The sequence below is a fragment of the Rhinichthys klamathensis genome, unplaced genomic scaffold (genome assembly GCF_029890125.1).
Source record: "Rhinichthys klamathensis goyatoka isolate OS25496 unplaced genomic scaffold, OSU_Roscu_1.1 h1tg000165l_1, whole genome shotgun sequence".
NCBI lineage: Eukaryota > Metazoa > Chordata > Actinopteri > Cypriniformes > Leuciscidae > Rhinichthys > Rhinichthys klamathensis.
Window position 1 is genome coordinate 5191731 of NW_026606697.1, and position 16090 is coordinate 5207820.

At 37.6% G+C, this 16090-nt stretch overlaps 1 protein-coding gene across 1 annotated transcript; it reads left to right on the forward strand.

The window, feature by feature from the left end:
• Positions 1-1983: 1983 nt before the first annotated feature.
• Positions 1984-15581, forward strand: acadvl (acyl-CoA dehydrogenase very long chain). The gene is made up of 11 exons (XM_056259342.1): positions 1984-2460; positions 3088-3151; positions 3995-4072; positions 6471-6543; positions 6772-6836; positions 8817-8951; positions 9034-9178; positions 10451-10580; positions 12422-12547; positions 12691-12889; positions 15384-15581. The coding sequence occupies exons 1-11, from the start codon at positions 2387-2389 to the stop codon at positions 15564-15566; spliced, it is 1272 nt and encodes a 423-aa protein (XP_056115317.1). The 5' UTR covers positions 1984-2386; the 3' UTR covers positions 15567-15581.
• The last annotated feature ends 509 nt before the right edge of the window (positions 15582-16090 follow it).

Below are 16090 nucleotides of genomic sequence, written 5' to 3' on the forward strand. Positions count from 1 at the left end.
TAAATGTATGATAGAATTAACTCTGAAACTAGTCATTTATTCTCTAAGAATTGTCAAGTGTTTGATGATAATGTCTCATCTTTGTGTTTTAGTTACAATCTTTGTCCTACTGTATAACACAGGAAATCGTGTTTATATGTACAGTATATCACTACCAGTGGTGAGTTGTCCTGCTTACTCCTGGTATTAAGAAGTGTTTCATCGATCGGATCAAGTGGACAACGCTAAATACAGGTGTAAACGGGGTCTAAAACATTTTGAGCTTGTCCACTTTCCACCACTTCCAGAGGTAGTCAAAAACACATTCGACTCGATTGCTTTCGTAGTGTAAACGCTCATGTAATCGAACAGCCACAATAGACCGTCTACTCTCCACTACTGATCTAATGCGTAACGTTATCTGAAGCGCTGGCCAGAAGGGATTTAAAACTTTGTCGGCTGGAGACCCAAGTTTGGTTTGAAGAAGACAAATGTACCTACACAATGTTCTCTCATCATTCCTGATTTCTAACACTGAAGCTGCTGCTCTCCGTGTGTTTTTCTGTCATCTCCGGTCGTGTTCATATGTCAATTGCATGAGCTTATTTTGTCCATTAGATCAAAAGATCTGTAAAAGCCCACACATTCACCCGCCTATAGACCCTCCCCTCGAAGAAATCAGGACAGAAGTGTTTGAAAGTGGACAAAAGAGACGGATTAAAACACTAGGTGTAAACGGGAATGTGTCTCCCTCGTCTACTTGTGATCTGATCGACCAAAATGCATCTTTAACACCAGGAGTAAACGGGGCCTTAGAGGAAGCGAATCCCCCTTGTTCGGTTCGTTCACGATCGCCTACCAGGGTGGGTGGGTTGTCCCCTTTGGTCAGTTCGGGATCATCTTCTGTGGGGCCGATGCGGTCGCACCAGTTGCACCGCCCTAAGGATGGCCCTGATCACTACTGTATCAATGTTATATACACATATATAGTTAGAATCCCCTTAGGTGTTTGAAGTTAAAGAGTGAATCAGCTCGAAATTGAGATTTTTATTCATACAAAATTTTCCTTTCCAATGCAGCTCTCAAATGTCAGTCTCCCTCCCGCATAATCGTTTCTTAAAACTGTTTCTTTTGGATCACCAACAACACGTGCCCGAATCAGTGGCATTGTGGGTTCAGTTATGTCTGACATGTTGTGATGCTTGATGGTGCCATTTCTAAATTGATTGCAAATTAGATTTAATGAGAGAAATAACTTTTAATGGCTGTTATGGTGTGGCTCCCCCTGCCATTTGAGAGGTTTTATCACAAACTGTCATTGTATTATTATTATTATTATTTTTTTTTTTTTTTTTGAAATTCTCCTTTTGTTTTCCACTAAAAGCAAAAAACAAACAAACAAAAAAAACTTCATTTTGGAACAACATGAGGGTGAGTAAATAATATTCTTCAGAATGTGTATTTTTGGATGAAATTATAATATTTAATATATAAGCTAATATATTAGTTTAGTTTAATATAGTTGCGTCTGGAGACCCATCACTCAGTGTCACATTAATAATTATCCAGAATTTTGTATTGCTTTTTTGGGAGTTAACACACCGCCCAAATGTTGACAGGTAAGATATTATACATTTATAAATTACACTATTTGTTGGTCAAGACAGTGGTTTGATATTTTTCTATGTTGTGTTGCTGTTGTGTTCAACCGTGGAAATGTCCAATCGTTTTTTCCCTTTTAATTAAGACTGTATAAGTATGTGTATACAGAAAATTATGAACCCTAAGAAATATTCACTCGAGTAAAAAGACTGACCTATAAACGATATGACATGATTATATTATATATAATCCTCTTCTTCTAACGAAACAGGCTATATATAGTTTTGTTTGTATCCGTCTCGTTTCACTGTGTTACATAAAGGAAACTGTCTTCAGTGCATTGTAGCACCTCCCACAAAGCGTTTATACAAGCTGATCTGAGATCAGTGTTACATGACTAAAGGAAAGAGTATGCACTTCCGGTAGTCAGTAAGCTCTGCAGTGAATCGGGGAACCTCGTCGTTTGACTGGTTTTCTTATTTTGCGAGCAATTTCACACGTCATTTGAAGTGTCGAGTCGCGTCAGGAGGAGGGTCTCTGGTCTGCGGTCAAGGGCGAAATAAAACCGGTTCTGCTGCATTGTAGGACGCTCTCAGTACATAACCGAATTACCTCTAGCCGGACATTGTTCTCGCGTTGTTTCTCGGCATTTAATTACGTTTTATTTTGTCTTCGATCCGTTGGTAAGTTTGACACTTCCAATACAACAACAACAACAACAACAAAAACTGTTTGACACTTCCGCTTCACGGGAGATAAACAACGTTCGGCAAGAAATCGCATTTGGCCGGTCTTCATCATCATCATGTTACTGCGTAAAGTTACACAAAGTCCTGCGATCTGCAGCTCTGTCCTCCGTCTACAGCCAGCTTTCACAGGGTGAGACTGTTTTCTAATTCAGGTCTAACTTACAATAAAATCGTTAACTGAAGATAAAAAAAAAAATCGGATTAACAGAAACTAACTCAGTTGAACAGAGATTAAATTGAAAATAGTTTTTCTTGCATCTGATACTCTGCTTGTTTACTTGAAATCCTTTTAAACTCACCTTTTAGACATAGAGCTAACACAATTATGTGGAAAATCGGTCAATTTGACCTGAGAATGACGCCACTGGCCACTCAAAATCAAGTATTACGGGAAGTATTTCCTAAAATAGCCTCCCCATATAGACAAATTATGTAATTTAGCTTAGTTTACTGAAACTACAACTAAAACAAATTGAAAGTAAAATAGAAACCAAAAAAAATTTAATCTAGAAATCAATTTCTGTGCTTTATGTAAAATTATTTTATACATTTGTATGTTACATATTGTAAATTGTATATACAAAAATATACTTGTATATTTTATGTACAAGTATTTTAAGTAAGTATTTTATAACTTGTGTGTACTATTGAGAATCATGCAGAAGAGGTAATAACAATATATGACATATGACTGTGAGAGAAACATTTTATATCACTATTATAATATGATTATGTATGACTTTCTCTCCTTTATCAGAGTGCAGCGCCAAACTCTCGTGGCAGCGCAGAATTCTCGTCTGTATTCAAGCCAAGCTGCAGAGGTGAGACCAATCATACATCTCTATAGTGTATTCATTATTATTATTTTTTCAAACCTAGGTTATGTCACAGAGTCAGTTTAACTACTTTGTGACCAGAACAGATCATGCTGTAGTCCATCTGGTCAGGTGCCATGGAAAAAAGACAGGTGTTTGTCCTCAGACACCCATTAATATAAATCTGGAGTAAAGTTCACGTCCAGGTCACATGACTCGCGGGAGCTTTTGCCATGCGGTCTTACGTGTTATGTAAATATTGTGTTTGACCTACAGCAAATCTGATCACTGTGTGACTGAATAAATATGTAAAGACGGTGGTGAAAATATTAAATGTTATTTTTATGATTGATTCAGTATCATGCTGGTTTGTATGTTGTGTATGAGGAGTTATTGGTTTGTTTGTGTGTGAGGGAAGGTTTATAACCTAAGCGAAGGTTATGTGATGCTTGTCTTTGCTCTTTGCTCTACTTGGCAGCCTTTTTTTGTAACCATGTCAAGCCATGGAAATCTTTACATGCCACTTTGTCATATTGTCATTGAACCCTCTTAAAGGGACAGTTCACCCCAAAATGAACATTTTGTCATCATTTACTCCCAAACCTGTATGAGTGTCTTTCTTCTGTTGAACACAAAAGAAGATATTTTAAAGAATGTTGGTGAACTCGTTCTCATTTATCTAGTTAATTATTTTAGAATTACTTTAATTTAAACCAATTAAATAAGTCATTAGCAAGATTAGCCTTTTGGTTGTTCAATACTGACAAAATGTAATACTGTAGATTTCTGTGCAATTTTCTTACATGCATATAAACAAAATGATAACTTGCTCTTGTTACTTTAACCAAGGCTGTCCTGGACAAGAATGTAGTCGGCAGGGACGCCGCCACGGCAGCTGAGAAGGTTGAGAAGACGGCTCTTAATGTGGTACGTGAGTGTTACGCACACACTGCACCATTTTAGCCCTGATTTTCACTCACCGACAGTTCTGTGGAAATTGCGGACAAATGCCTGAATTCGGATGCAGATCGGTGCTCGTTCACATGAGTGACAGTCGCGTATTGTGTTTGATCTCAGTCATGCCGTGTGAAATGTGTTTTAATTGATAATTACATTGTGGTCGACCTACAGCTAATACCGTAAGAGACGAAGATACAAGGCAAGGGAATCGCACACTGTATAGTAGGTACTTCGTTTGATTTGCGACCATTAAAAAAAGTATGTTAGATATACTGTGAATATGGGTAGTATGAAAGAAATTTCTACGCACTACATTCGCCATGTTGCCATTGTCATGTCACTTGACCTCCATTCATAAATCCTCTCCCGTGGCCTCATGGGATAGTAAAGTGTCCGTCATATGCGCACTTCAGAAAGTCACCGGAAGTAGTCGGTCATCCGGGAACTTTGCGTCTACTGTTTTATGAATACTATTAAATCGGACATACTACTCCACTCACATACTGTTTTTTCGTGTACTATATAGTATGGAAGTATGCATATTCAGACGGTTATTTTTTTAATAGGCCGGCGCACAGGCAACTTGCATCATATTAACAGGAATAAATCCAGTCTCATCTTACTTTGTTTCCTGTATCAGTTTTCGCTTGTGGTTGTGAAAGGCTGTGTTTGAAATCGTCCCTTATACCCTCATTCACTATTCCCTTCATTACTCCACTAATATAGTCCACTTGAAGGAGTGAAGGAAAACGGGGAACGTGAATTCGGACACTGAGTGCGCCAGAAGCTCTGCCACTTTTGCATAGTTTGTGCTTGCTATTTAATAATCATTTGAAACTTAAAAAACTGGCAGCTCCAGTAGTAATGAAAACATTTACTTGGCTAAACAATTTAATAATCAAGTAAAACGGAAGTCATACTTCGCCGTCTTCTGGTCAGACGCGGGAATTCATTCGGCGCACGACTCTCACAGTGCATCATGGGTATTCTCTAGTTGTTGCGGTGCATTGTGGGATTGAATGAGTGCACTCGATAATGTCCACTATGGTTTTGGACACCACTACAAATGGCTGTCTATTCAAATAGTGCCCTATTTAGGGTATGGGGGCGATTTGGGACACAGCCGTAGTTTGCAGACCAGATTGTCTGCGACTCTTCCTATTGAAATGTTGTGTAATGTGTGACCCCCTGTCGACGATCTGTCCTGTAATGTGCACACAACAGAAACTAAACGGCACCCCAGGCCCAGACAGTCGTGCAGTGTGAGAAAAACAGCGATCCGACGACTTTATAAGTCGTGCAGTGCGTGCTGGATTTACACACAATGGGTCTCATTCATGAAACATTCGTAAATATATGAGTAAATATGCGAGTGATTTGCGCGTAAAGAAACCTTTCCGAAAACTCTTCTCCTGATTCACAAATACTTCGTAAACGTCAGATGTGATAGTGAAATGTGTGTGTTAATGAATTCCAATCAGTTGTAAATGGGATGCGCGTGCACGTTCATTCTCAATTACCATAAATCCCGCCCATTAAATCCGACTGACAACTAGGCTATATATGGGCATCATATTATGACATGAATGCGAATGAAAACAAAATTCTCAGATGCAGAAATTGAAGTTTTATTATCGGAAGTTCATTCAAAACGCCACATTTTATTTTCAAGCGTACATATAGTGGCGTATCGGGTCCTAAAAAAAAAGGAAGCTTGGCAGCATTACAGATGCAGTTAATGGAGTTTCATCTGTTAATCGAACATTCCCAGAAGTGAGAAGAAAATGGTTCGACATTAAGCTTGAGAGCAAAAAAACGAATTAGTTCACTTCGGAAAAATAGTATTCAAACTGGAGAAGGACCACCATCGCAGATGCTATTACTGGCTCTCATAATAAGAAAAACCGTATGTAATTACTATATATAATATTTTTTCAAAATGCTGTGTAAATATGTACCCGATTAAGGTGAATTAAAATGCAGCCTTATTAATGAGCAAAACGTTCGGGTGTTAAGCGCACTATTTAAGCGTGGCTGGGAGCAGGTGTAGATTTCTTTCGTACCAACTAACATTTGGAAAATACGAACATTTTAATGAATCCGAAAATTTACGCCAGAACCACTTTACACACGATTTACACACAAATTCGTTCTGCTCGTGTTTCATGAATGAGACCCAATGGGCATTTACTCTTTGCATTGATTTGACAGTCAAACTTATGATAACTGCAAATGCTACTTTTTATCGTCTTGAGATATTTTCAGAAGAGTTAAGACAAATGTGATGCCACATTCTTTCATAGAATATAGAGGTAGTGTTATTTTATTATGAAAGTCTCATAACTCTCTTTTTTTTTTTTCTCAGGAGTCAAAATCTTTTGCTGTGAACATGTTTAAAGGGCAAATCAGCACTTCTCAGGTGTTCCCCTTCCCCTCAGGTGACTCCCAAGTTTTCTTTTCCTGCAACTAAAGATATTTTAGATGGGGTCGCTTTGATATCGCCACCGGATTTTATATTTGCCCAAATTGGAAAATGTTGAATTAAACTGATTATTGTTTTTAGCATTGCTTTCAGGCTTTGTTGTACTGTTGTTATTCATTATACTCACACTTCAGTGTGTTTACTGTTATTTCTGTCCTGAATGTTTTTTCATCCACCCCTGTAGTGCTCAATGAGGAGCAGGCGCAGTTCCTCAATGAGTTGGTGGGGCCGTGCAGTAAGTTTTTTGAAGTAAGTTTAATTCACCTACATTTCTGCTTTAGAATCATTTTGTTTTATAGACCGATTTCCTTAAATTCTTGATAGCACATAGCATTGAAAACTCAATGAGCACAAATCTTGCTTAAAGCTTAAATCTTGATGAAGCGAGGCAATATTGATACATTCCACCTTCCATCCAGTAATGAAACGAGTCATTGAAGCTTTCATTCAAACCAATTTTTGTAAATATCATTCAAGTTAACTAAACATTTAAATAGACTGCATCAATTAAAGGTGCTCTATGTAACTTTTCTACTAAAATGAATCCTTTTTTTATTGCCTGTGTGTGAAGGGGTTGTAATCACACATTAAAATGATCCACTTGTCGAGTTTTGCTATTACCTCTGAAGGCCAGTATTCCTATTTCTATGTGAAGTCTCCGGGTCGGATTTACCGCGAAATCCAACGGATGTGACGTGCATGCGCGTTCCCGAGCCTCTCTCCTTATATACAGTCTATTGTAGACGGTCAGGGAGTTACGTCCGGTTAAAGGCGCACGTTTTTCGGCTTATATCTCAGTCAATCTTTGATCAATATTCCCAAGACTCTAATAGTTCGTAGTGCTGGACGGGGCCTTTCGAACGAGCCCACCCCCGAGGTCCAACTCGCCCGGCTCCCCGAGTTATAGCCGTTCGAAATCGGGGGTCCCAGCGAACGGCGATCCGGTAGGGGGCATCCCCGAGGCCCGCCACTCTAGCGTTCGGGCAAGGGTTCCCCTGGGACCTCCTCCCCCGAATTTGAGCTCTCTGGGTCTTTGCGTTCCAGAGATACGAGCGATTTTCTTCAAAGATCGTGATGTCACCGGCGTCCGCAATTTTGCAGCGCGCCTGATGGTTTTCTGCTAATATCTCCGCGAAAACACCACCAAAAACTATGGAACTTATATGGTTCTTTTCAGCTCGACAAGATGGTCCCGACGAGCTCGGTGCTCGCCGAATCCGTCAAGTATTCGCCGAGATATTTGCGTAATGGACGGTATTGTCTATGAGTTCGAGCACGAGCGCTCTTGTAAAATTTGGTTGCAATCTGAAACATCACCACTAGAGGCCGCTAAAAGTTACATAGAGCACCTTTAACATTTTGTCAGAACCTCGAGTAAATTGTTATTTTCTTTAGTTGTCTGTTCAGAATCGTGATATCTTGATGGCGTTTGAATCTTAATTCTCAATTTGTCCAGAATCATGCAGCTCTAAATGATAAAAATAAATGTCTCCTGATCAGCAAATGTAATGATGCTGAAAATTCAGCTTTGATCAAAAGAGTAAATTACATTTTATACACTATATACACCATTTACTATATACACACTCACACATACATGCATACAGAATTATAATAGCATTTGTTGTTGTGATAGACAGTTTATTTATTTATTTATTGTTTATTTGAAAAGGGACAGATACAAAAAAAACATAGATTATTACATAAAGAACAATCCGATGCCTGTATCACAGTGTTTATAGCCAAGGCTAATTCGCAACACCTGTCCCTAGAAGGGCTTTTAACAGTTAGGATAATAAAGGAGTAAAAAAATGACAGTGAATACAATAAAATGTCCAGAAACCAGTTAGCACCAATAAAATTAGTAAATAAACACATTCACTCGAACTTACACAGATGCACACCTCACATACACACGGATATTAATTTCATATGGCATGATCACACTGCTGCTGCTGTATGAACCAGGCTTTTGTTAGTTTTTTAATGGTGGATAGTTTAGTTAAAATCTTTATATTTGTAGGAAGCCAGTTCCACAGATTGGCTCCTTTCACTGAAAAAACATTTTGGGCAAAATAAGTTTTAAAAAAGTTATTAGAAAAATGACAGAACCAGTTTGCCATGGAAGAATACTGTACCGGGAACTGGGAGTTTAGTGTAAATGCATAGGCAGTCGGCATGGGTAGAGTCTTTTCACCTTCTTTGCAATGTGCCGTTGTGGGTTTCCAGGAGGTGAACGACCCCATGAAGAATGACGCTCTGGAGATGGTGGAGGAACGCACGATGGAAGGCCTGAAGGAGATGGGAGCTTTTGGTCTTCAGGTGCCCGCAGATCTCGGTGGCGTTGGCCTCACCAACACACAGGTAAGATCACCGATCCATCTGTGCAGATACATGAACTAGCAGAAGCCTAGCGATGCACATGAATTTGCTGCTCTTTTTGCAGTACGCCAGGCTGGTGGAGATTGTCGGGATGCATGATCTGGGTGTGGGCATCACTCTTGGCGCCCATCAGTCCATTGGCTTCAAGGGCATCCTGCTGTTTGGTAACCCCCAGCAGAAAGAGAAGTACCTCCCAAAGCTGGCCACTGGTGAGTGGGATTTAGTATAGTGTAAAGAGCACACACTGCTTCAAAGTAGTAGGATTGACTTTAACTTAGCATATCTTAGAGCTGCACGATTAATCGTTTAAAGATTCATATTATCAGATAAGTACTAGGATAAAATGTTTTAGTTTGGATGTAAACGCTGATGTCTATGGAAGTGATCAAAATAGAGAAAATCCCTTTGTCCTCTTCAATTAACGATTGTATCATTACATTGTTACATTCAGTCAAGAGAATCATTCAAAAACACTGATTCATCCAGTAATGAACCAAGTGAGTCATTGAATCATTCATTCAAACCGATATTTTTTAAATAGTTCATTCAGATTGATAATAATAATATTACATGTTATTTTGTTTAGATGTCGTTCAGAATCGTGGAAAAATTGTGATTACTGTTTTATATATATTTATATATTTATCATTATTCGTGCAGTTCTAGCATATATTTTAGGAATAGTCATATCATGATTGTGAAAAATTGTGCGACTAGGATTTAAAAGTTGTTTATGTTTAATGCACATCATAAAATGCATGACTTTTCTTTAAAGCATTGTAAACAAATATTGTGCATGAATTTTATGTTCATGTTTACATACAGTAGTGGCCAAAAGTGAAAATTTACATCACCATTTATTCAAATATTATAAAAAAAAAAATCTTTTTTTTTGCATAGTTGTGCTTGGAGTCAATTGTTTTATTGATGATAACACAATGAAAAATGCCAAATTGTGCGGGCCTCGTTTTTGGCAAGACTGACTTACAAAGAAATTCTGAACACATACAAAAATGAGAGAACCAACAAAATATTCATAACTGATTATGTACTAGTCAAAATGTATGCATTTTCTTGTTTTTGCAATTTTTTACATGTGAAACAAAACCTGTATCTGTAGTTTGCCTTTTTTGCCAAATAATTTTATCAAATTAATACCTTAACCAAGTTTAGTATTTTGTTCTTGCCTCATATTTAAAAAACAATATATTTTCCTCACATTTTGATGGTTTAGTTGAACTTTTAGGGACATTTAAAAACAAATATCCCCTCCAGACATCACTTTTGCATTTTTTTTTTTTTTTTTTTTTTGGCATCACTGCATTTACAAATGTTTAAAATATGTCTGTTTGGGTCTATTGTCTTTAGCCTTAGTTCACTGTCAATTTTGTTTTTAGAAATGTAAGCCTAAATGACGACCACTAATCTGAATATTGTCTGTAGTTGTTGAATGTTAACTCTGTGCTGTGTGTTTCTGGCAGGAGAGAACATTGCTGCCTTCTGTCTCACTGAACCAGCGAGCGGTTCTGATGCAGCCTCCATTAAAACCACTGCAGTTCGCTCACCCTGCGGCCAGTACTACGACCTGAGTGGAAGCAAGATCTGGATCAGGTGTGTGTGGGGTCTTATCATTAACATATACAAATGGCAACAGGCATGATGTAGACACAGATATCTCAGAAAGAGATACACACACATGTTTTGTGGCCACTAGGGGGCATCACCACTGAACATATCACTGGCGGGTCTATGTCCAGTTAAAAATGGTTGGATGATGTCACCTTACTTTTAATCTCCTCTGTCAGTTGTACAGTCATTAATTTCTGTGTTTCTTGGCACTGGGCTGTTTGTGTGCTTGTGGGGGGTTTTCTTATCTTGGTATGACAATGCAATTTCTGTATCAAGGATATCTGTATCTTTGTGTTGCTCATTGAAGTCTAGGAACAACCCAAGAACGTTTACAGTGCATTTTAGCATATGAGTAACTAAATATACTAAGTTTAGAAGTGTGAAGAACTGTTATAATTACTGGAGCTTAGCAAGCCTTTGTATTGCTCATACTTGGGGCTAGGGGGATTTTCTAAACCTCTTACTGTATTTAATGAACATTTACACGCTCGTCCTAAATTGTTATTATATTGCAGGGGTCTTCAATAGAGAGTCAATTATTTTTTGATCTCAAAGTAGTTTTTTTTTTTTTTTAAAGGGAAAAAAAGAAAATTGAATAGAAAAGTAATAGAAAATGCATTAACGCATTTTGAAAAAAAAAAAAAAAAGTAATATATTAACTTCAACCAAAGCTAGAAGACGTTAAAGTTCAGTTGTTTCAGAAGTTTCATTAATATAAAATGGTTAAAAAAATCAAATAGATTCATCCAAAAACTAAACTCGTGTAGATAAGATATTCATATGCCTGTATATAAATCATGGAATATTTAATTATCCTTATTTTAACTGAATGATTTCACTCAATTAGCCCTACAGGTTGTAATTAATAGTGAAGATGTCAGTCTGTTATCTTATTAAGGAATAACCCCATGAATTACAATAAGAATAATACTAGTAACAACATGCCATTTGAGGCCTTCTTTTTTTTTTACTCCAACATTGTGTCCACAAAGACACAAAAAATTATATTTATCATAACACAGTGTTAACCAAACTATATAGGTTAATCTTAACTGTTTCGACTGAATACATTGTTGATATTAAGATTAATTGACACAATTATAAATTCAGTAAATGTGTTGAGATGAGACTTGTGCCATCTATGGTCAGAGAAATAATTAAGGTTAGGTTGTGACATTAAAATGATACTATATGCATATATTATATTTGAGGCTTAGAATGTGCACTTTTATTCACAGACTGTGATCAACATAGCAAATCTAGTAGCGTTTTTCATATTTTTAATAAAAAAAAATATATAAATGTATAACTTTCTGTTACATTACTTTGGCAGTAAATGACAAAAAACGAATGAACATTTCTGCAACTAATACAACGACTGATGGAGTGATGGCAAATTTGACATCTTTCTTTCTCCTGACCAATGTTCTCAATCTCCCTGTATTATTGTGTTCCCTCTTTTGGAAAGTCGTGGAAATGCTATCACGGGTTTTCGTTCCTTTTGCTATTGGAGCAAATGGGAATACAAAAATGATATTTGCTGTCATCTCCCGTTCACCTCTACGTGTATAAGTTTAAATCATTTTTTTTTTGAAGTATTGATAATTGTGAAATTTCACTGATATTTTAAATGACTCATATCGTGAAATAAGACTTTGGTCATATCGCCCACCAATAATCGTGGTAAATAATTATTAACGATTTAGATTTTTGCCATAATCGAGCAGCCCTAGTATCTTTCAATGCACTAAGGCCTGAAAAAGGTATGTATATTAGAAATTGTTAATAATAAGCATGTTCTATTAAACCTCTTCTGTTCCTAGTAATGGAGGCATTGCTGAGATCTTCACTGTGTTTGCGAAGACTCCTGTGAAGGACGAGAAGACTGGAGAGATGAAGGACAAAATCACAGCGTTCATCGTGGAGAGGAGCTTTGGAGGAGTCACACAGTTAGTGCTTCCCCCCCCCCAACACCATCATATTTCTAATAAGTCGAGTTTTGTTTTGACATTCTCGTTGACCGTTGTCTCTTTCTCAACTCATTTCACCTAAATCATCTCTTTTTCTCTCTTTCTCTCTCTCTCTCTCTCAGCGGTCCTCCTGAGAAGAAGATGGGTATCAAGGCGTCCAACACGGCAGAGGTGTATTTCGAGAACGTGCGCGTCCCTGCGGACTGTGTTCTGGGAGAAGTTGGAGGTGGCTTTAAAGTGGCCATGAACATCCTCAACAACGGGCGCTTCGGGATGGCCGCCGCCCTCTCTGGCACCATGAAGGGTGTCATCAGCAAAGCGGTGCGTATATGTGTGCTCAAGTGCACGTTTATCAGACGCTTGCTCTGTTTGTGAGCTGTTGCCATGTAATGATGAACGGAGTTTTTCTAAGCTTTCTTTTTCGTTTCCTCTTCTCTCACCTAGTTTGTCTAGCATGCTGTTTTGTTAGCGCCGATGTTAGGCCACATCCTCCCATCCGCCGACACCCCTATCATCCTCACTTCCTCTACTTAATATGCAGGGAAATTCCTCTTTATGCATTGCACTGTCCTCGTGCTGAGCGGCATCTGAGCTGGTGTTGGCTCAAGCTGATTTGTGAAAGTTCCTGTGCAACTAATAAAAAAAAGAAAGCATTTGCCAAATGCAGAAATGCAAATGAAACTTCTGCTCAAATTTAGTCATTCCTGGTTTTATTTTAATATAAATCAATATATACCAAAACAGGATGCTGGAACACTTATTGCACTTATAGCAATATGTTCTCATATTGAAGCTTGAGTGATTGTGGGCTACAGCAGTTTTTCTCGCTGAGGGAGGGGTGGATTTCTCAACAGCCCTGCTTTTTTCTCTTACCACAGGCGTTTGTGTTTGTGTATCCGTGTCAGACCAGGAACTTTTGAAAGCGGAAACCAAGCGTAGTCCTTATCCACTGCGTTACACTCACCCTGTGGGCCTTCAGTTACTTTGTTTTTTAGGTCATATTCAACAAAGCAAGAGTCAGAGTCGCAGTGCAATACTGAAAACTGTATTCTAGTGGTACTTGATGCTCTTTCACATATTTGCATGTATATTTGCAGTCTCGTTTTTGCACCATCAATGCATTTAGATGTATTTCCCTCAATAACTCCAGCATATGTGTGACCCTGAAACACAAAACCAGTCACAAGTCGCACGGGTATATTTGTAATACATTAAATGGGATAAAATTATACATTTTTCTTTTATGCCAAAAATCATTAGGATAGTAAAGATCGTGTTCCGTGAAGATATTTAGTAAATTTCCTACCGTAAATATATAAAACATTTATTTTTGTGAGTGAATGCAGCAAAATCGCGAACATAAATGCACAACTTTAAAGGCGATTTTCTCAATTTTTTTTGCACCCTCAGATTTCAGATTTTCAAATAGTTGTATCTCGGCCAAATATTGTCCTATCCCAACAAACAAAACATCAATGGAAAACTTATTTATTCAGCTTATATATACATTTCAGATTATGTATCTCAATTGAAAAAAATTTACCCATGTGATAGGCCTGGACCCGAATATTCGAATATTTGAATATTCGTTCGGTGGGTTGGTATTCGATTTGAAAATGTGACATTCGAATATTCGATGTTTTTTTTGCACACCTGGCATCCCCCTCGAAACGGTTCTCATTCACGCTTGAATATGTTTCACTCTATAAAATCTGGTGAAATATAATACTTAACATACAACTTCATTATAGCTACTTGCTTCTTCTTGGACTACTAAAAGTGTTCCTGCAACGGGAGTATTATCTGGCTAGAGCGCAGAACAGCGGAGTTTAAATGACCTTGTTCTGTTTACAGTTTGTTTAATTCTATATAAGGGACTTTTTTATTTTTATTTAAACTGTTCCTTATGAAATGTGTGATGTTGTTATTGAAAATGCTATTGCTACCGTGTTCTTTATTTAGGCTATTACAGTTCATTCATTTATTTTTTGTTTTTCTTTATTTAAATTTCGTTTTTCTTTATTTAAATTTCATTTTTCTTTATTTAAATTTCTTTTGTATTTTTTATTTATTTAAATCTACCCTACTTTGTCAGAGAGAAAAATATTATAAGACTATACCTTATTAAAAATATTGCTTAAGTTAAAAGACGTGTGTGTGTTTTATATCACTAGTGCAGTTTCCATTCTCAGAGCATATAAGCTCTGCTCGCGTGAGGCGCGCCGCTTCTTTATTTAAATCTACCCTACTTTGTCAGTAATTTGTTAGTGAGAAAAATATTAGACTACCTTATTAAAAATATTGCTTACAGACCTGTGTGTGTGTTTTATATCACTAGTGCAGTGTCCATTCTCGGAGCATATAAGCTCTGCTCGCGTGAGGCGCACCGCTTCCCGCTCGTGCTGTTCTGTAGTTTATTAAAAGTTTATTCATTCTGAACGTGTCGCATCTCGCCTGTCTATCTATATTGCACCAAAAACGACACTGCACTCCTTGTGAAGTCGTTTGGATGAACAGTTCTCGAAATAATCAAAATGCAAACGGACAGACAGACATATAGAGATTCCGAAGCTTCGAATATTCGATGTTCATTACTACCGAAGCTTCGAAGCTCAAAAAATGGTATTCGGACCAGCCCTACCATGTGACTGGTTTTGTGGTCCAGGGTCACATATATGAGAGTTTTTTTGCACATACGGTTTCAGTGAAATCGTCATTTTCATGCTGTTATTTCCACACCTTACCTATTTATTTTGAGGAGTTCACCAGTTAGCCAAATACAATCTCTATATTTCCCGTTTTTTCTCTCACCCAGGTCGACCATGCTGCTAACCGGACTCAATTTGGCAACAAGATTTCCAACTATGGTGCCATTCAGGAGAAGATGGCCAGAATGGCCATGCTTCATTATGTGACAGAGGTGAGCTTCTCTACTGCTTTGCCTCCACTTTCCCATCAGGCAACAAGAAAATCTGAGTCACACTTGAGCACTTACTGACATCTATTTATAGACTTGAACTAATATAGCTTTTGTTTGATCAAATACATTTAAAGTTTCCCTATTAGTCGTTATAGCGGCCGGCTACTCAATCCAATGATGAAACCGCTGAGAGACTAAGACAGGGACTCTATGCTCTTGTGACGCATGAATAAAACATCTGTGAGGAAAAATATCTTTTACTAGCAATTCTTTATTGGACAGACTGATGTTTGGTTTCGACATCCACTTCATAAAGCATGAGGACTCAAGCTGGAATTGATACGGAAAAAATCAACAGTGTCGTTCTTGTTCGCTTCGCTGTGTATCAAACGCTGAGGAAGATGCTATGTATATTATATTATTAAATGTTTTTTTTTTTTTTTTACTTGGTTGCATGTAAGTCTATTATATTGGCGAAAGCCGAGTACAAATCAGCATGAAGTTTTAACATCTACTCTCGTGTAATGGAAATCATTTTTCTTATAATTATTGACCTCTAAGACAAAATGAGGAACCTTTAAAATAGCATAATAGGGCACTTT